The sequence below is a fragment of the Anticarsia gemmatalis genome, chromosome 22, assembly GCF_050436995.1.
Source record: "Anticarsia gemmatalis isolate Benzon Research Colony breed Stoneville strain chromosome 22, ilAntGemm2 primary, whole genome shotgun sequence".
Classification (NCBI taxonomy): domain Eukaryota; kingdom Metazoa; phylum Arthropoda; class Insecta; order Lepidoptera; family Erebidae; genus Anticarsia; species Anticarsia gemmatalis.
In genome coordinates, this window is record NC_134766.1 from 1,660,481 (window position 1) to 1,683,257 (window position 22,777).

Consider the following 22,777-nt stretch of genomic DNA (forward strand, 5'->3'; position numbering starts at 1 on the left):
CATAGATGGGTGACCGCATAGTAGTATTTGAACTATGCGTCCCCGTGCTTCGGAGTGCTCGTTAAAAGTCGGTCCCGGTGGTTGTAAATTATGTAAACAGTCGCTAAGCCATGTCAGTGGCTCTTCAGGCAGCTTGAGGAACACACTTATATTATTGGATATATTGGTATACCTATTTTATTTTTTAATTTGTAAATATGACAGTACATTGTGAAAAATATGCTGAAATTCGTTGTCCTCCAATTTCAGGCATCAAAGCAGTAGTAAGTAATTCAGAATAACATAATTCGACACAGCCTCACAACTCGTTTCACTAGTCGTATAAATACCAACAGTCCAACATTCGATTCCCAGTCCTGTGACTGTGCTCAATCCCGTCACCCAACTGGGACCCATTAAATGTTTATAGGCATAAAGTTGAGCGCATCGTCTGTCTCTTTTACTCATTCGTAAAATTGTATCTTCTATCTCGCTCTTACGTACTACGGTTTACTAATTAGAAGTATTTTTGTTTGAAATACTGACATATTTATTCAGTTATATAAATCATAATTTGTTTTTAATTAGAGGGCTTTTCAAGCTTTTGACTGTGAATGAGGCTTCTCTTTTCGTTTGAACAGTTTCGTAATTAATAAACAAACTAGCTTTTGCCCGCGGCTTGGTGCGGGTTTTTTAATTGCCTATGTACTCTCTTGGGGTAAACAGGACGGTATACAGTTTTAAGTTTTAAGCTTTTAGGTTTTACGATTATGTTCAGCAGTTTAACCGTTAAAGTGTAACAAACAAACAGACAGACAAGCTTCTATCTGCGATTTCGCCCGCGTAAAAACGTCTTAAATATACATACATACATAAATAAGATTACGCCTTCTTCCCATAGGGGTCGGAAGAGACCACCAACGCATTCTCACATCCTTCCTCGCACGTTTTCGCATTTATAATATTAGTAAGATAGTGTTATAAAAATGAATGAAGTATGGATTAAATCACGCAAATAAAATATAATATACAAACATAAATAAAATCACACCTTTTTCCCATAGGGTTAGACAGAGACCAGAGAACGCCACTTGCTACGATCCTTACGAACTTCATTTGCTTCATTCACATATTCACCAACAAAAAATATTCAGTAAACATCTTTTTAACAATACATCTTTTTATTCTTGCTTTAAAAAAGGTCCCTCAAAGCACAGCAAAATAGCTTAAGTTAGAAAGCCCTTTGAGGTCCCAACTTCCGTATTTTAAAAGCCCACGACGTAATTTCAGCCAATTTAAAGAAAAAAAACTTCTTTCAGGAAAATATTTCGGTCTTTGAAATGAATAAAATTATCACCTTTTGAATGTTTTCTCCGTATTTAATTAGTGAAATAAATGTTTTGTTTCAATGGTTAATTAATGAAAGTAATTTGATATTTTTAATTGGATGATTTTGTATGAATTATTTGATGAAATGGAAATAAAAATGTTTACAATTTTGGAATTGAAAGGAACGACGATTGAGTGTAGCAGCTAGTGATGTACTTGGTATGAAAATAGGTCCGCAAGTACTTAATATTTCTATACTAGATACTTTACATAGTGTACAATGTAGATACATAAGTCTGCTTGAACCCAGTAGTCAGTTATATCACGCAGCACCCATTTTCGGCCATTACAGCAATCAACGTTATATTTCAATAACTTTATTTACTCTTAACCGGTCAAAATTACATTGTAATCGCGGTTGCTACTCTCGCATAGGTCTTTGGAGGCGCCCATACCCAGTTGCGCTCACCGGTCAGCAAAAGATCTATGGGTAAAGCAAACCTTGGCGCGGTCATTCCATAGATCGCTTAGTTGTATTTAAACTGTACGTCTTCGTGCTTTGAAGGGCACGTAAAAAGTCGGTCCGGGTTGTTGTCAATTAAGATAACAATCGTAAAGCCACGATAAAGTCCATCGGGCGGCTTAAACAACTTTGACGCCACCTTAATTATCTGCAATAGATGAATGCAGGCCAATGATGACGAACCGTTATCGGCTTCGCTATTTTTAGAGTTTTGTCTTATAATATATTCCGACAGTAATCTCAAATAGACGTATCTTAGCAGAAACGCCGTATGTAAATACATATAACCTTACGAAAACAATTTAGAAAAGTACAATAACACAGAAATCGTATTCCATTCTTTCTCACAAAATTGAAATTAATTTGATTTTCCTTGTTTTCGTACAGATTTCTGAGAATTAGGGCCACGACAGACGATATAGGGTTTGTATATTTAGAATTTGTATTACAGAGTATAATAATATTATTATGTAACAGACAAATCCTTTACCTGCTTCTGTGATGAGGCAGTGTATGCATCTGTCTCGGGTTGAAATCCCAAGTCGAGATTTTCCATAGGTTTTTTGTTAAGACATTTTCACTTGTAGTTATGGATGGTATGATATATCCGTGGTGCACTGATTAAACTAGCCACACCGCATTTGTTCGTAGAGTCGCCGTATGGAGGTCATGGGATCGATTCCCACACGGAACAATTCTTAGTGCGGGAGTTGACTTTAAAAAAATGTGTATTTTCGGAACTGATACCTAATAGGACATTATATATGAGGCTCTAAACATTTTGCTGGTTTTAATAAAACTTTACTCCGTTACCGAATACCGGCTAGTAGTGTATTATTTTTATTTCTCCCCGCACTGAAATACTAAAATGAATGCATGTGCGTCACCCTTAGTACAAGAGATCTGTAGGACATTGTTCTAGAGTGCTTTCAACTAACACACACGTGTACTGCACGTATTAAATTGTACCGTAGTGTACAGGGTGTTCAATTGCGTACGCATTCATAGTGACTACAAGTCCAAAGTATTGAAAAAAGCGATGCAAGAATTTGTCGTCCAAACAGCTGTAGTGTAATATTAGGTCGGGAAAAAAGTCTTTTCGCATTATAGTATGTATGAACTTGTAATAAAATCTCTTCAAGAATCACAAACGAGTACACGGTTCATTAGGTTCCTTGCAGTAAGCTCGTGAGGTACCCAAATATCGAGCTTTTATGTGTAGAGTAAAGATTTTATTACAAGTTCATACATATTATAATGCGAAAAGACTTTTTCCCCGACCTAATATAATGCAATAAAATTCTCATAGTTTAAGCTTGACCTGAACTGTGTATTAAACGCACGCTGCAAGGGAAGCAATTCATGCGCGGAATAATTCATTTTGACGGCTTTTCAAACGTCCACAAGCTCGCAGCAAATTAGCAACACCAAATGTATTTGGTAAATGGTAAAATAAGGCTGTATACTTTTCTATACACTTGTGACATTTTTACTGTTATTGAGAATATTCTAACAATTAATGGAGGATCCAAATTGCAATTTTCCGGATTTGAACTCTCAGTCTTAAATTTCAGGAGTACATATTTTGGCTTTTAGAACCACTATTGACTGTCGATGATCAATAGTGGTTCAAAAATCCAAAATAACCAAGTAGCTATAAAAAAATCTTGTATATAAAAAAGCAGATTCTTTTCTTGACTTATTATAAAGCTTAACATTTTTTAAAGGATGATTTAAATCTCAAACTTTCTATACTCTATAGAATCGTGTGTAAAAAATCGTGCTACAAGCATGCTACTACTACGTGCATCTTCCCACCAGAAACCATCCCATCCATCATTCCATTACCAAATTCATGGTACAGAATCTAGACAGTCACAAGGCTTTCTTTCAACCACCGTCGTTACCTCTCGTGTGGTACTTTCGTGGCACTTTCCGCGTACTTCCGCGGTACTACCGCGGTACTTGTTGGTACTTGAGCACTTGCGACTGTGTGAAGTGGCCATTACGCTCGCTATGACATATCGTTCTTTTGTCCTAGTGATGTGATGACGCGGGTGTTTTTTGGAATACGTATTTTTATATTGTTTTGAGATTTTTTGTAGTTTACTAGTGATGTGATTTCTTCTGTTTCAAAAAGTGCTACTGATTCCGATTATATTATTTTTTTATTAAAAAGTTATATCTCGGATTTGAAAGAAATAAGTATTGACTAGTAACTGTAGCTAATTCTATATGGGCAGAAAATTAATAATAAGCACTTGAATACGATGATACCTGTTTTATTGGTTTAAAGATATATTGAATATTTTTTACATTGCTACAACATGTTTTTCTTTTTTTACAGGTATTGGCGGCAACCTAAGAATACAAACATATCCTCATCTACAGTGTAAAGGTATCGATAGAAAGTGAAAAGTGATTGTGTTTACTAACATTTAAAGAGAATCAGTGAAAATTTGTGTTAAAAAATAGTGCTGTCAAAAAAATACCAGTTCCAAAATACTTATAACAAATAACAGTTACAAATACCAGTGATAATAGTGGTGGGAATAGCAATGCTTCTGTAGTGTGGTGATATTGATGATTTTGTCAGAGTCATCACGAATGCGGGCGGGCGGCCCTTCCGGCCGGCAGGTCAATGACATCGCCGGCACTATTTGTGCTTTCCTTGGCCCTTGGTGAGTTTTACAATATTTTTTTATTTAAAGTTATAAATCGTAGTATGTGGCGTGACGTCACAGTGGTGTAGTGGCGAAACTGGCATGTCGCTACGGATATTTACGAAAGTCATTGGCTTGGAATGTCAAAGAAAAGACAATGGTAGCAGTCACGGCTTTTGATACATTTTTGTAGGTTTCGTGTAGTTTTTTTAGAAATAGAAATACCTTTTTATGAATGTTTCTTCTAAAAGAAAGATTTATGCTACTTATTATGTATAAAAATATTTTGTTTAGGTAACTCGTTTAAGGGTTGAAATTTGACGTTATGTTCTATTTCAAAAACCATATTCAACTTGGTATTTGAACCTGAACCGCGCAGCAGTTACATTTACTACCAATAGCACAGACTCAGTTCCTCTAACGTTTATTAATAATATAGTTGTCTATATTAACTTAAGTTTAGAACGTAGAAGGGAGGCTTTTGGCCAGCAGTGGGAAACATAGCTAAACAAAGAAGGGTTAATAACCAATAATATAAAACCTATTACCTCCTTATAATATTACGAGTCACGAAACTTCAAATAAATCTAAATAATCTGGATCAAATATTAAACAATCAACATAAAAAAATATACCTTATTTCTGAAGAAGTAGAGTTGAATTTATTTTGACACAAAATGTTGGCAAAGGGAAGTTATTTTGAACATAATACTTTTATTATAAACGATTATCATCTGATTTATAAATATCGGAAATAAATATTATGAAGCTGTTATGAATAATGTATCCGTTCCATTTAATTTTGTATTATAACATCACTAATATTATACCTGAAGGTGTAGGCAGAGGTGTAAAATCTAATTGTTGGCTTATTGAAGTAAGATACAGTTATCTACTTGTGAATGTGAAAGCTAAAGTAACAGCCAGTTCTGAAGGTAAAAACCGTAAGAAGAGCTGACAAGAAATTCTTGGCCACTCTTTAATAGCCACATAAGACGTACTTTTCTTGATCATTTGACAACTCACACACGGCCACACACTCCAAACTAAGCAGAGAGCATTCTAATATACTTTTAAATACATACTTATGTAGATAATTTGACAACCAGTCCTACAACACAGAAGTTTTTGTCCCGGGTGGGATGCGAACCCACCACACGCGGCGCTATGATTATTGCCGCAAAGTGGCCACGGTAACTACTGCGCCATACGTGCAGTTATTTCCTAACAAAAAATCGGAAAAAAGGAAATCGAACCTGAGACCCTGTGATCAGCATCTATATACACTGCTACAGAGACAAAAGTTATTTATTTAACATGTTATAATATGTGTATCTCTTCTCTGTCTACAAATAGAACCTCCCCGTTTCCACATGAAGGGTGGAAAGTGGGGGGGAGGGGGTGATAACCATCATAATATTGACATACCTTTCCTTAGGGGAGGGTCGCGTTATGTGATAATTTATGGAATACTAACTTTTACACGAAACTCTGCTTGCATTGTTTCCTTTTAGTTCATTTGCTTTCGCGAAATATACTGTCACAATACTAGGTTTTTCAAAATCAGTTCAGCTGTTTTGACGTTGTAGATGTATATACAAACCAAAAACTGACACATTACAAAATTAATAGTAAGGGTATAAATAATGATTCCTGTAACTGCAAGCCCACCTTCCCTCTTTACACAAATACTTACACACGTCTCAGGCTTTATAATAATTGTATAGATTTTTTAAAATATTTATTATCTGTATTGTAAATGACAAGCAACAAAATGACGCGGGTTGCAGTTGTGGAGCAGTTACAGTATTAATAATACGTTCGGGACTATTATAAATATACAATTCAACTACATACATGTCCAAAAACACGTAAAAATTTAGCCTCAGAATACCATACAATAAAAATATCAGAGAATAGCTACGATTCCACCGTTACGCACTGCTGCCTGCCTAATGATAATATATCGCGGACTCACATCGAGGGAACGACAAGGATTTTATTACTATAATAATGTTCTTTGTAACTGTTATTTTTCACAAGTATTTTTTTCCCATCCCGAATTTTGGATATGATATTAGACGTTGAGAGGTTTTGGCTTCAAAACTTACAAGCTAAGAGAATTTTTTCATTATTATTTTGAAAAATATAACTTATAGCATTATTTGAGAATACCACCAAAAAAATAAATGAGTGTCATAGACAACTAACAGCCATTTGCAGCATTTTAGCTACACAGACATTTGATTCCAAACTAAGCAGACCTTTTACCTGCTATAGTAACCAGATAACTTTTAAACATACTTATATACTTTTAAATACATATACTTGTATAAGTAGATAAAGTAACGAACATACGAAATATGGACACAAAGTGGTATTCTCTTAATTTGATACTCGGATCAATTATTTTTATTAAAGGATTCTACAAATATTTCATCAATGTAAGAACCGAATTCACTACAGCCACCTGCAGTAGTAACCTCTGCCAGTCTACCACGGATCTTATTAGGCTTTGTGTCCTTTGTATGTTTGTAAAAGTCACACCAAGACGAAACCAATTCAAAATGCGAGAAGCATCTTGTAAAAAAACGATCTATGTTCTAAGAAAAATAAGACTAGATATTTCTAGCAAAGCCCTTCAGTATCGTAATAGTTTCGGCCTAGAATTCTAGACAATAAATTCAGATAGGGCTAGCTTTAGGCAACATTCTGGCTGAAATGTATTTGTCTAGCGTTCAGATAATACATCGGCTGGACAATTTGAACCTTCGTATTCAAGACGCCTTGTGAGATATATCTGAAAATTTCAGAACATTTTTGCTAGATTGCTTTTGGTGAAATGGTTTATTTTGACTGGACGTGGTCTATTCACAAAAATAACCATCGTGGTTTCGTATACCATTTTGCACTTACATACATAATAACATATATTTTTCTAGCATTTCATTTTCATATTATGTATTGTATGGCTTTATAAGCAGTATAATAGAGTAAAGTTTATTTATAACAACACATCTGTTATACATAAAGATATATGCAGATGTTATAGAAAACGACCCGGCTAACTGTACTTAGTAGGTACATTACCAAAGGCGTCTATAAGAAAATTTTCAACGAAAATTGGAGTATCCCAATAGTACTTTCCTGCCTTAGCAACCAAACAGTTGCATACACTACTGCTCAGATTTTAAAAGCAGTCGTTCAGTTAAATAATATCATCCTCTATTTCAACCATACTATTATAGGAAATGATTTTCGGAAAAACCGAATTTGAAAATTCTCGGTTTTTATTTTCATCAAAATCAGTTTAGGCTTCATAGCTTTAAAGTGTAACAGACAGACACTCACATTTATATTAGTACGGATAGAGAGGAATTAATTGATGTTTCAGACGTTTCAGTCATAATTAATTAAAGGCTTCAGCGCTGCGGTTTCATTACTTAGTGCTAAGGGACGTTTATTAAGTTAACTAGAGATGGTTTAATCCAAAAGTCTATTAATAAAATTATATTAAAGATTATTACTTGTGTAATTGTTAAGTAGCTTGCAAAATAATTATTGTATTTTTAGTCAGTCTATCTCTTGCAATCCTTAAAAATAGCGTGCGGTACAAATCCCGAACCAATCGAGTTACCTCGGTACTTTAAATTGTATTACGTGCAGTAGGTTCGAATCCCGTCCAAAACAAAAATAGAGACGTGTTAGAAAATGTCAGCTTTTTGTAAGTAACAGAAATCCTAAATTTAATTCCACACCCACCTTTTGTTTTCTCATGAATGACATAAATAAATTTAACCCATTGCTGTCCCACAGGAATATGAAATAATATTTCTTAAATAATATATTTTTCATAAACGGATGTAAAAGTGTCACTTTATTAACCACGATACAAACATGACCAAAATAATTAATTGTTATTGAAGACATATTCAAATAATCTTTGTCTAGCATAATATCTCAAACAATAATTGTCCTATGTCTATCAAAACTAGTAGGTACCTCTAAATGTGAGGTACTCGCTTTAATATAAGAATAAATATGGTCTATAGTCCAATAGGCTACAAAAATAAAAAAAATTATGATCCGATGATCTAAGAACCTTCTTCTTTTTTAACTACCTGAAAACACGACCTTCCATCCTCATGACAGTAAAAACCTCTAAATTAACTATACTATCAAACTTTTGTATATAAAATCCAAAATCTATCGCCACTTTTGCAAATATACGGCTAAAGACCTATTGTTATTTTAGTACCCTATTCTACGCAATATGGTTTACATACAGTTTCCAAGCTTGTTTACCTTATATTTTTATTAGTTCAATCTGCAATAACTTAAGTATTGGCAAAGTTTCAATGCGAGATAAAACTTCTCAATAGATATTTGATAAGCCCAATTGTGTTTTGCCTGACTCCGGAATCGAACCTTAGACTACCTGTAGTTACTAGCTGTATTGTATCTATCATATTGACTTCAGGGATTTAAGACTAAGGTTAAATTATGGACATATGAAAATCAAGGCCTTGTCATGATCGTCTTTGATATAAAAGATACAAAAAAAACTTATCTTTAAACTTTGGGACTCTTGTTTCTTTGACTATCTGATTTCTGTCTGTCATGTGTAAATCACTGAATTATTGTATAATATATTTACATGTAGTAAGTAGGTAATTGTAAAAGTACGCAAAATAAAATAAAATTAAGTATTATGTTTTCTTTATTATGTGTCCTTAGCTTATCACTTTTTTCGAAACAAAATTCCTCACGCGCGCTTGCACTACTATAAGTCGGCAATAACACCCAAAACAGCCCATTTTCCCCCAAAAAAAGTTATTAACTACCCCAAATATTTACCCCAATAACTCTCGAACCCCATGAAATATAAATAAAAGTAGCAAAACCTTCCACAATGGCTGTCCTGTAAGAATTACGTACCGGGATATAATAAGTAGTTAGGAGACGTAACTTTGTCATACGATGTACCAGTTAGTCTAAGAGAAAGAAGAGCAACCTTCGCCCATCTAGTTGCTGGATCAAAAGTAATTTATATGGTGTTTAAAAATGTGTTGAGAGTGGATTAGCTAAGTAAATCTGTTTATTTTGTTTTTTTATTCTTTTGTTGAATGGCTTTTATGTTTTTTTTAATTATTATTTTTGAAATAAATGACTGAAAGAACTGCTTGAGGACATGACTTCTTGTATTTGCTATAACAGAAGCTGTGCAAGAAAAACAAAAGACAACCCAACGGTTAAATATTCTTTAGGGATACATTTTCGAGTCATATAAATTCATTCAATAAAAACACTAGTATGTAATCACTAACTACAAGTAATCTTATCGCTCTTTTTAAGTTTTTTGATTAATCATAAATCAGAACGGTTTCCGTCTGCCAACGCAGTCCCTATATATTTTTTAACATTTACTAACTACATGAGCGAAGTTTGCTCTTCCTTGTATCCCGTACTAAGTATAAGTACGTACATAAATATTGTCTCCCGCGGTAATCTGTGTGTGTGACTTGAATATTATGAAGATTGGGAATAAAGGAGATTGCAGATTCGAGTGTAATGGCTTGTGACGTCATTTTGCATGAAAATCTTATTTCAGGAAAGAATATAGTCATGATAAAAGTAGAAATACTATGTGTAGTTTCCCGTTTAAAAATAAAGCGATTATAAAAAATATTATACACGTCTTTTAGCTCTTCTCAATACGTAAAACCTGACTCAAATAAAAGTCAATAAAGTTTTGCTATAATGTATTTTTCTCGTAAAACGTTACTTGTTGTCACAAATATGTGTCGTATATTTTTGGACAATCGAAACGATAATTACTAATTGACACATTTACATTAACACAATATTCCAGCTCATTATAGAAATTTGATCATAAGTAAGAATACAATTCGTCGTAACGGGCGCGACGGTAATAGTTCACAGGGAACACTTTAACCATAGCACTGACAACGTAATCCAAAAATAAACCATTCTTAAAAAAGCTCACTGAATCTAAGTGACATAATCTCAAGATCTCGCTCCCATTAAGGCAACGAATGGGCCCTTGTACCGCCCATCAGAGATCACTAAATGTCGATGAAAGCCCAACATCCTTCGGGACCAGCCGATGATTTGTTGGCCCCGCCTTCTATGTAGTTGGGGATGTCGCTTTTTGCTACCCCAAGGTAAAAAAGAATTGGTAGTTAAGTTGAAATTATGGCTTTAGTGACTGTTAGTCAGAGAAAATTTTCGGTCAATATATCAGTAACGCCATTTTCCACACTCGCTACTATTGGGCGAAGTTCGAAATTTTAAATCGGCATTTGCGGCGTGTGGGAATCGACCACGACCTCACGACAACAATAGTAGCAGGTTAAGGTGCTCACGTTAACCACTGCGCCACGGAGGCAGTCAGATTCAGTCAATTTAAAATTGATTTTTAAAGAATAGTTCTCACGGAACACGCTAGGAGCAGGAGGACTTTTTTACAGTATTTATAGTTAGTTAGTCAATTGAGCTACATACATAATATGTTAAGAAATCGCCCCTCAGTGGTAAACAACTTTTTGTGAATAATCTTGATATGAAACGGCTGCAGATAATTCGAACTGAGCGTCTCCGTTCTTCATTCAGAAAGCACGTTCGAACTGTCTATTAAACTGAGTTGAATGTTTGACAATACAAACCATTCTAATATTATAAACTTGTAAGTGTGTTTGTTTGTCTTACCATCAAAACAGCACAATCGGGTTGGATTTTCGGCATGGTTACAACCCGGAATATGACATAGGTGTGTTTTAGCAAAAATGCTAACAATTTCATAATACTACAGTTTTCAACAAAAGTGTAGTGAAGTGCAAGAGCATTTCCTCTGAGAATCGAATCCGTGACCTCAAAGATACCAACCACAGAGACAAAATAAAGACGCCATTTCGAATACCTTTTACATCCAAAATCGTTCAGACTCAATAAAATACCTTACGGTGTTTTTCCAAACCCTGACTTATTATACGCCAGGTTTTTCTAATGCATGGACAACATGTGCGCTGGCTTCGTTCCAAAGGACACATCTTGCTTTTATTAAATTCAGTTTACCATATATAAAGTGGTTTAAGAGACTGCTTCTTTATATGTAGTTAGGGTCAATTAGGTTGAGGTCGTTTAAGAGATACAGAAGGTTGAAGGAATTTTTGAATGATATTTTTTTGTTGTGGTGACTTTGGATTAAAGAGTGTAGTGAAGACTTCTTCATAAGTGCACCTTGCTCGTCACAAATGTAAAAAATACAACTGTTATTTTTTATTGTTATTGAACAACCTAGTATCAAAGTAAGTCGGTTGACTTAGGTTTTTTTACATTGTTTAACGACTAACCCTAAATGGCCAATAACCGCTTTCCAATTTAGCTAAAATATATTATTTAAACATTTATGCTTTCACCATATATAAGTTGCTTAACTTATTAATTGTCGACAAAATATACTTAAAATTGTTTATAGTGACGTATTTAGAATTATATTAGTACGTTTATCAAGTGTCTAGTTATGGCAATACAAGCTCTGCTTAGTTAAGTATCAATTAACTGTGTGTGAGCTAGCGTGAATAAATACTTTTCATATTTTTTATCATGGCTAAGGTAAGTCACTTTGTCATTTTAACTATTGAAAAGGATACAATTGTCCTCACGGCACACACTGTACATACTACTACTATACTATACTAAAATAAGTCTACAGTCCTTCACCAATCGTATCACAGTATTATTTCAAACTGACCATCCTAAATAAATAAAACGGAACGAAAATATGAATGGCGAAGTAGATTAAACGTTGTACAAACTGAAACAACTTTGTCCACTTAAAACGAAACATAAATGACAAAAGTTTGTTCATTAGTTCGTATAATTGTGACGCTTTTTGTTTATTAACTAACTAGGTTATTTTACTTTTGATGAATCATTAAGTTTATAAAATGTTAATAATTAAAATTTTAGCTCATTAATGTCCCATTGCTGGGTAAAGGTCTCCTTCAGTAATGAGGGAGGAATTAGCCCTAAATCCGCTGGCCAAGTGCGGGTTGAGGACTTTGCATGCCCTCAAGAAATGTATAAACAAACTTTAGGCATGCAAGGTTTCATCACGCTGTTAAACCGTCGACCACTTGCGTGGGAGGTGTCAACTTATACTACTCGACTATTATATGAACTATTTTTTATCACGAATATTTTAACAATCAAACTAGTGACATTATCTATGCAATAGTGAGTATTTGTCATTCAAAATTACTTGATAAAAAGTAGCTCACACGGCTACTAGCCTATTGCTAGAGACGCAGAGCAATTTCCCATACAAAAAATATCTATAGGCCCTCGATACCGCTAAGAAATCGACCCTCCGAGAAAAACATGTAAATATCTAAAACCAAACCAAATTAATCTCCATAAGAGGTCCTTTGGCTTACATCAACATATTTCAGTAGGTATATTAAATAACGATACGTGGTATTATGCTAAGGGATGTTTTGTAGAGGTCCTTTTATTAACAGGAGATGAAAAATGGCCGGGGGTCCATAAGAATTTGTATCTATTGTTGTATGAGAGTGTGTGATAAACTTTGGTTTAAAAGATTATGCAGATGAATGGGGTTTTCAAATTTACTTTGTGGTTTACACACGTGCATAATAATAAGTACATAATATCACGCCTGTTATACCCGAAGGTGATAGGCAGAGGTATGTGAAATAGACCCATGTTTCGCCATTAACAATGTTAATCCCATGTCATACAACCTATTGTCACTTAAAGGGCACGTTACCTAATTTCAGACTAGTATTGAGAATAAACTAATATTTGTAGGTAAATTAGAAAAAAATCAACAGCACTTTTCTGATCTAGGATTCAAACCCAGGATCTCGCGTTCAGCAGACGAATACCAACCAAACCTGACCAGAGGCTTCAAAATGTTTATTAAAAATAAACAGAATTATCTAGATAACTAATGCATTGCAAGGCTCTCTACTAAGTTGTCATACTATCTATCTGTCTTATGGTTAGTGGTCAACCTAGTGTCAAAGTTGTTCAAGCCGCCCGAAATGCCTTTGACATGGCTTAGCGACTGTTATCTTAATCGACAACAACCGGGACCGACTTTTTACGTGCCCTTCGAGGCACAGGAACGCTCAGTTCAAATACCACTACGCGGTCACCCATTTATAGAATGATCGCACCAACGGTAGCGTAACCCACAGATCGTTTACCAACCAGTGAACACAATTCATACTTTAACCACCCGAAAAACAAATATAAATTCATAGTCTATGAAATACAAACACATCTTCAAACTCATTTAATACAAATTCAGATACTTATTTCGTTAGTTTTAATATCTTTAAGAGATATTCCTTTAGCCTCAAAGAGTATCAAGGCATAATTTATCTTTATAAACATAGATCTTTAAGTCTTCGCCGTTTGTTTTTCTAAGCAAGTCTTAACATTAATATGAATTTAGTTGAGTTAAAAGTAAGTTGGTATTTATTTAACTTAATTTTGTTTAAGATAAATATTTTTTGTTGATATATTTACGTCTCGAAGCTTGAGTATTAAAATATAGTTTATTTAAAGACAAATGTTGTGTTTTATTGATATTATTAATTCTCAAATATAATTCGGGTACTAAAAATGTCGCAGACATTTTAACAAACATACAAAATTGAATTATGGACACGTATAACCAGGCCTGAAATTGTTAAATAGCACGAATACTCCCACGGAGTGGCAATCGAATCCACGACATTCAGCAACCCAGCAAACAATACAAATATTAAGCAATTACACACTAGTTATTTTTCGAAACTTTTTAGATTTGAATATTATTTGAACGCAAGTAGTTTATATATACATAAATTAATAAAATCACGCCTTCTTTCCATTGGGGTAGACAGGGATCAGGAAACACCACTTGGCACGATCCTTACGAATTTCCTTTGCTTCATTCTCATCCATACATCTTATCATACAAGACCGTATACAGTGGTATTTCAATAACATAAATTTATATAGTATTTACGAGAACGATAGAAACTTATATCAAAAATCGTACTATTTCTATACAAAAACACTGTAGTGAGTACACAAAATGTAGCAAGGCTAGTAAATCTGAATGGTTCAAGGTGAATGAATAGATGGACGGCTGAATGGGCTTATTTATGAATGAAAGAACTAGTGTGAAGTGAACTGAAGAATGGGAACTAGATTGACTGAATGGGTGAACGAATTTACGATATATGTGTTTTTTTAACCGCACGCTTCGCAGTTTTTTATGTTAGCCGCAATATTTTAAATGAAATTGGAAAAGTTTTATTTCAACGATAATATATTATATACTGCTAATACTAAGGTATTTCAATAGTGTAAAGTAGTTATAGGGATTTTTATATTTCTGTTGATGTGTTCCCAATATTAGCACAGAGCTAGGTCACGCTAATGAGAAATAATAAATTGACTATTGTGAATATTGAAACAGAAAAAATCCTCAAGCAACAACCCGACCCGAGAATCAAACCCGAGACCTTACGATCGCTGCACACACCTATCGCCCAAACTATAGAGACCAAGAATTATTGAAAATCATACTTGATATTTCAAAACACCACTACCTAAACCTTTATTTATAACTAGCGTGAAACTACAAAACTATTTATCAAAGTCAATAATGCATTAGCAGTGCAACTCCTATATAAAAGTACGTACATTCATGAGTGAATGATTCAGGACGGCGACATATTGCCGGCGCAGACCGAACGGAATGAACGGACCGACATCAATGAATGGAATGCGGATACGTGTGTACTATTAACTATTTTTAAGCTGTAGTTACTGTGATGGGAGTAGCGGGTAGCGGTATCTGTTAAATACTAGATTATTTTCTCGATTTTGAGATATTGTATAATTGTAAATATTTTGTTTTTTTGTTAATCATTTATAGGTTAGTTTAGTATAATGTTAAAAATACGTATGTAAATAGGAATTGGAAATAAAGTATTTTTTTATTTTATTTTGCGATAGATTTATGTAGAAATTAGTGATAGTCAACATACTTTCTTTAGACATAATTTTAAATAGATACAAATATACTTTTGCTTAAACAAAAAAACACAATCATGACGTTACAAGTCATTTTTTTTTAGGATTAAGTGTACACTCCACGTGATTCTTTTTATGTGTTACTAGCTGACCCGCGCAACTTCGCTTGCGTCACATAAGAGAGAATGGGTCATAATTTTCCCCGTTTTTGTAACATTTTTTACTGCTACTCACCCCCATTAGTCATAGCGTGATGATATATAGCCTATAGCCTTCCTCGATAAATGGGCTAAAACTGAAACTGAAAGAATTTCAAATCGGACCAGTAGTTCCTGAGATTAGCGCGTTCAAACAAACAAACAAACAAACTCTTCAGCTTTATAATATTAGTATAGATTTAAACTTACTTCGCAGGGTAGATAATTATTTCAGTCCTGATATATATAAACAAACGATTATTTAACTCAAGTTCAAATGAAAAATCCAGCTCGGGTTCTAAAAGAAACATACGTAATTTGTATAAAAAAGTGCTCTACGCACCTGCTATATGCAGAGTGAATATATTACGAGGGTCCCCTTTCTGGAGGAATTTCCGCAATCTGTGCCCGGGTTACCTTTCTGTGAGTAGATATCTTTATTTGGAAAGCCTTATCTTCTCGCGATTATAAGTATTTTTCTTTCCTTTTAATAGGTCTTGGTCAGCCTAGTGTCAATATCTACATCCGTACTCTCCCATGCTTCGAACACACAGTTTTACTCGAAGTGACGGCTCGGTGGAAAAATATTCTTTACGAATGTTGCCATTATGTTGTCTTGCAGTTAACACAACTATTTTATAGTCGGATTTGAGTTGTTGAGCAAATACCGTATGAGGTGTATATGTGTATGGAGCATTAAAATTATTTCTGTATCGCAGTGGTGGTGGAGTCAATTCACAATCGAAAACAAAAGTCAACTCCCGCACTAAGAATTGCTCTTGTGTCGCGGGGACTTTAACAAACAACGGACACAAAGTACAACCAGACCCGAAACACTTATTTGTGGATGGCACAAATATCTGTTCTTTATGGCAGTCAAACCCACGCATTGCGCCACGGAGGTAGTCAATAGTCACTTTATGTCTGTTTGAACTTTGCATCTGTTCTTTGTATGTTTGTTTGACTCCTTGCATGAAAATACTAGTTTTTACTGTATTACTCACCTTACCAAAAATCAACACAGTTTTAGAACCCAAGACTACGTATTCACTCATCACATAACTCTAACCACAGAGTCAAACAATCAAATAGCTAGTTTATTACACCTATGTCTAATGGAATTTGATATTCTACCAGCATTAACCTGAGAAGCTCGCATTATTGTGCTGTATTGCATTTACATAATAATATGTATGGTAATTTAACCTATATTGAACATCAGCTCCTAGGACCAAACAGTTACCTGACGAGATATTCTAATAAGGCAACACATCACTAATGCTCTGTTTGTGTCTACAGATTACTTGCGTATTGCTCTCGCTATTATAGTGAATTAAATTGTTGCTATCCTTCTTTTAAGTCTTAATCTTAAGTCCCCAACCCACACTTAGCCAGCTTGGTGGACTTAAGGCCTAACCCCTCCCTCATTACGGGAGGAGACCCTTGCCCAGCAGTGGGACAGTAATGGGTTAAATTTATTTATTATTATTTATTTATCTTTATTTTGCTCGCGTGCAATCTAATACGCTCTTTATGCTAATAAAAGAGTAAGTTGTAAAAGTAGAACTGTATGTCATAACTTTTAAACTCTCGCGTTGCATGTTTAATATAATTATTATTATAATAAGACCCGGCAATTAACACGAACACGCATTTTTCCGTAAAATGCCTAACGTTTTGGCGCGGGCTGCACTCGCCGTGGTCGCAGGTTGTCAGGCCTTAATTAATTAAAAAATCCATAGCAAGAATTGTTTTTTTTATAGATAAACTAGCTGACCCTTCAAACGTTGTTTTGCCATATAAATTAAAAAATAGTGTTACTTAGGGGTATGAAAAATAGATGTTGGCCGATTCTCAGACATACTCAATATGCTCACGAGATTTCATAAGAATCGGTCAAGCCGTTTCGGAGGAGTATGGCAACGAAAACTGTAATATTTTTTGTTAGTCTTTCACGCAAAAGCTTTTATATAACCTGCAGTAACTCATGAGATAAATAATAGGTAAATAACATACATTTGCAAACTATTTGTTAAAACAGTTAGTCACCGCAGTGCGGTGTTTGTCTGTTTTACACGAGATAATGTAAGTTGCGAGTTAAAAATCCTTGAGTACTGGTTCAAAGTTTTGAGTGTTACTTGACATGAGTTAAGTTCCGTGGTTTGTAAGTTATTGTTTACTGTGAAAGTTAATCTGATAGTTAAATTAATTACTGGGATTTGTAACCAGTGTTAAGTGCAGCTATTGAGAAGTTTTGTATAAAAGTTGTTTCCATCTTTACTAGTAAAATTAAATTTAATTAGTAGTCAGACAACTTAGTAGAGAGTATAGGCGAGCACGATTTATATCGATTATAGTTAATCATTTTCTGTTTTTCATAAATTAAGAAGCTGTGTTACACACTGGCCACCTTCGTTCCGTAAATGTGAGTCACAAATGTTTTAAATTTTGAATATTGTATTCCTCTGTCAGCCGTAAACCGTGCATGTGATTCTCTCTATTGAGTAGACGGACATTATAATAATATTATATTAGACATATTTTGTATTAGATTACATCCGTGGTTTCGTCTGCTTGAATAGATTCCCTGATATAAAAAGTCCCACATGTATTACTCCAATCTAAACTCTTTGTATGCCAAATTTCATCAACATCTATTTAGTAGTTTTGTCTAAATATAGTAACAAACATTCATCCAATCCTCATAGGAAATTGGATCTATTCGTCCCCAGTTTAACCCTGGTCTAAGCAGGCAACGCTTATTAGATAACTAGGTTAGATATTCAGTGCCAATTTTCCTCAACGATGAAAAGATCAAACCAAGATATCCAAACTGAGATAAGACCAAACCATCACTTGATCTGCTGACGTCACTAATCTTTCGACCCCGTATACACCCCAAAACCGGTTGTTCCAACTCAACGTCCAATTTCGCGCAAAAATACCCCACTTTACCCCATAACTAATAGGCAATAACGCCTTAAACGCCACGAAATATGTACCGAGCGAACTCCATTACCATTTACGACATGGCCGATTAAAATAAAGGTTATGTTCTGAAACATTGTTATGGCGGACGGAAGTGACGATGTAAGTAAAAATAATCCGTTTCCGGTTATTTTCGCGCCATTTTCCTCGGCTGATGAGCTCGGGTAATGGTGTGTGGTCATCTTTTTGTCTTTCAATTTGAGGTTCTGTGATGGAGGTGTAGTTAATTGAATATGTTTATTTGATTTTAGCTGGTTTGCAAAACTTCTGTCTTTTCATCCCCTACTTCAACTATCGCCATATTTTACATGCAAAGCTTTATTTAAATACAATAGGTTTTGCGTAAAGGCAGGATTAGCATTCATCCGTCCTCACAAAATTTAGTTGTATTTTGAGTTGTCAGACTGTCCAAGCGTGTGCACAAATATGAATATAAAGTGTACTTACGCTTTATATCCTATCTCTCTCATAGCTCCGTGGGACGCATTTCTATCACAACATTTTTAACGAGAAATCAGAGACACATAGGTCTATCACAACTTCCATAGCTTAGGCAATCACTACAAACCTGACAGAAAAAAAAAATACTTTTCGGCCCCAACCAAAATCGAAACCTGTAGCTCAATTCTCTACCACTATCGACTACCGACAATCGAGCTGTCATCGAGAAATTTTGTATGAAAATCTAATCAGCGCCTCTGACGGGCGTCGTAGAAACTTTTTTGGCAGTACATTCTAAATGTCAAATGTCGATAGCTAGCCGGTTGTCGGTAGTCGATAGTGGTAGAGAATCGAGGTACTGAATCATTAACACGACAGTTGTAATACTACCGACTTTATACATAAGTACCTTTATTTACCCAGATCATTATCAATTGATCGCACCACATTCTGGTTTGCAAAGCAAAGAGGGTTCCCTAATGTTATGTAAACGTTATATTTGCATATGTGTACGACTGTTTCTACAGAACATCAACGTGTGTTCGATAGCTGTTTTATCAGCAATTTGGGGTTGAAAATAGACTGGGGTAATGTTTTCCTGTGATTTGTTTTCATCCATACATTTATACTGGTTTTATAAATGCAAAATTTAGAATTTAAAACTGGTGTATCGGAATTTTGATGAAATTTTGCATAGATATAGTTGATGACTCGGGGATGAAAATTTTAATTTCCCTAACACACGAACTTAAAATTACATTTATTGGATCATTTAAAGCTTTCAGGTGTAATGAGGATGATCAGACTATAAATCTCTTTGAATTATATTTTAAGAGTTTGCTAGGTCTTTAGCATTGGTCTATATATTATATCTATTGCAGATGGCTATTTTAATTGACTTTGCATTTATCAAAATTTATTCAAAGCTTCATGCGTGATAGAGTATTAAATATCTATACAAACTTTCGCCTTTATAATATCGCTAGAAGAATATCAAGAACATTATCATATTACAAGAAAACTATACGAAACAATGAACTGATACTACAAATGCGAGAAATATGAAAAGTATTCTTATAACTTACCCCTACAAAACGCTGAAATAATCTGTTATGCAGATGACACTGCAATTATATTTCACGATAAAACATGGGATCAGTGTTTTCAAAATGTAGAATCTGGTATGGCAAAAATTACCTGCTGGCTTAATAATAATCTACTTACTTTAAATACCACTAAAACTAAGTACCTTTGCTTCCACAAAACTCTACCTTCATCCCCTACCAACAGCGCTGATATTTTTATACACACATGTAACATAGATAATATAGATGCAACTCCCATTGTTTGTGGTTGTAAAGCAATTCAAAGATCTCAAACTATTAAATACTTAGGTGTGACCCCAGATGAGAAACTGTCCTTTAAGGAGCACATTTCGACCCTATCTGCTAGAACCAGAAAATTAATTTATATAATGAGGCAGATCAGAAACGTGGCTAGTGAAAGCCTGGTCAAAAAGATCTATCTTTCTCTTTGTCAGTCTATTTTAACATACTGCTTAAGTGCCTGGGGAGGAGCAGCTTCCTCATATCTACTAACACTAGAAAGAGCGCAAAGATCTGTCATAAAGGTAATGTTAAAAAAGCCTATAAGGTACCCCACTGAACTAATTTACAAAGAATCCAATGTTCTCAGCATTCGTAGGCTCTATGTGGTAAACGCAGTCAAAGTCACCCATACAACGTTATTAAAATCCGACAATTATAACAATATGCTAAAACAAAGAGTTTTCAAGGCACAAGTGCCTGCAGTACATACTTCATTCGCGCAACGGTTCCAAAATTACCTGTTTCCACATTTATATAATTTAATTAACAAAAAAAATAATTTCAAAGAAGTTTCGGTACGCGAAGCTCAATTAACAGTTACAAAATATATTAGTAGTCTAAATTATCAAGAGGTTGAACAATTATTAAAAACTGTACGTTAGGCTTACTCACATATACAATCACGTCCAAACACTCACACACACACACACACATACACACACACACACACACACACACACACGCACACAACGCACACACATACACTCACTTTATTTTTACATTTAATTTTATAAAATACTATGTTGTTCCTACTAGTACTAAGATTTTTACTTTGTATTTCTATTTGCACCTATAGTCCTACTATGTAATCGCCTAAAATCTTTGGCCACGAAACAGGCTATGCCTAGTGTGGCTTAAGTTACTGATCTTATGTTTTGTACAACTGTGGACTGTTAATAAATGATTTTTTTTTTATTTTTTTTATTTTTAACTACTATAGCTCCACTCACCCAACTACGAAACTACCAAACTTTTCCTTAACCCTCTTTAATTAACGGAAAATCCTATCGATAACCCATCGAAATCTCTCCAGCTATTCTGTAGAAACGTGGCAATAAACGAACATACATATCTTATGTTAGTTTATGGGTAGTTCGGGACGATATCGCCCATAAGGACCGTAAATGTTACGTGACTGTACCTTGTACAGTCGTGAACATAAATACGTATACAGTGAACTATTTTCAAAGCCACTTTTGTGAAGCTATGAAATAGTAAATTTACGATTTGTTGACTTCAAAATTATCTGTTAATTTTTTTTTTGTTTGACTGTCACTATAATTCAAAAGAAAAAATATATAGTTTCCATAACATAACATAATAATGTATTGTAGTTTCTATAAAAATGTATAAAGATGTACATTTTTGGAAAAAATATTCCGTGTTTGGATTTGAGCCTTCAGCTATGTTCATGCTAAATATACAAGGCTAGATTTTTTTTATTTCTAAAGAAATGTCGTAAAAATAAGCCTAGTTGATCCCTCATGAAAGCCTACAAACAGATAGATTTATAAATAGATTTTCGCATTTACATAAACGGTGTACAATGTGTACATGTGGAAATATCCCGTTGTATTGATATTTATTTCCGTAACTATACTGTACAGTCGCAAAAAAATTGAGTAGAAGGAAAATAGTTTTTGCTGACTATGTTGGGAAGATTTGGAACTTCTAGTGTATAATAAAATATTTTATTTGTCGCTACTGTTAGTTCTAGGATGTGTGTGTTTTTTTACCAAACTATTATTGTCCCACAGATTATTCTTATTGGTTAGTTAGTAGACCCAGTGTTAAGAAAAAATAAGATTTCTGGCCATTGATATAGCTTGATGATTGAGCAGTAATCTTAATCTAGACCGATTTTTAACTGAAGTAACACCCCGCAACACATCTATATCCGCGGCAAAAGGAGCCAGAACCTTTCGAGTTGTTAACTATCGAGAGATTCTGACTGTATAACACTAAATAGGAATGACGACGTATTATGAAAAATTTCTATATCTGTAGATATAGAATTTTGACATAATAGTTTAAAGAATCTGACTGAAATGTCTCATCACTTTCAAACTCTAAGTACATCTTACTTCTAAACATGCTAAGCAAAACTAGGTGTAATTTTATTATGGCAATAGGCATTGTTAATGGCAAAATGTAGAAGTATTTCATACACCTCTACACACCTTCGGGTAT

At 34.4% G+C, this 22,777-nt stretch overlaps 1 protein-coding gene across 3 annotated transcripts in view; it reads left to right on the forward strand.

Annotated features, from left to right (window-relative positions):
• Neto (Neuropilin and tolloid-like) overlaps positions 1 to 22,777 on the forward strand; it is a 196,271-nt gene that overhangs the window by 147,992 nt on the left and 25,502 nt on the right. For all 3 annotated transcript variants that reach the window (XM_076129323.1, XM_076129322.1, XM_076129321.1), the window contains one exon: positions 4,179 to 4,512. In XM_076129323.1, coding sequence (XP_075985438.1) covers positions 4,473 to 4,512 — 40 coding nt within the window. In that variant the 5' untranslated portion in view covers positions 4,179 to 4,472. The remainder of the gene's footprint in view (positions 1 to 4,178; positions 4,513 to 22,777) is intronic.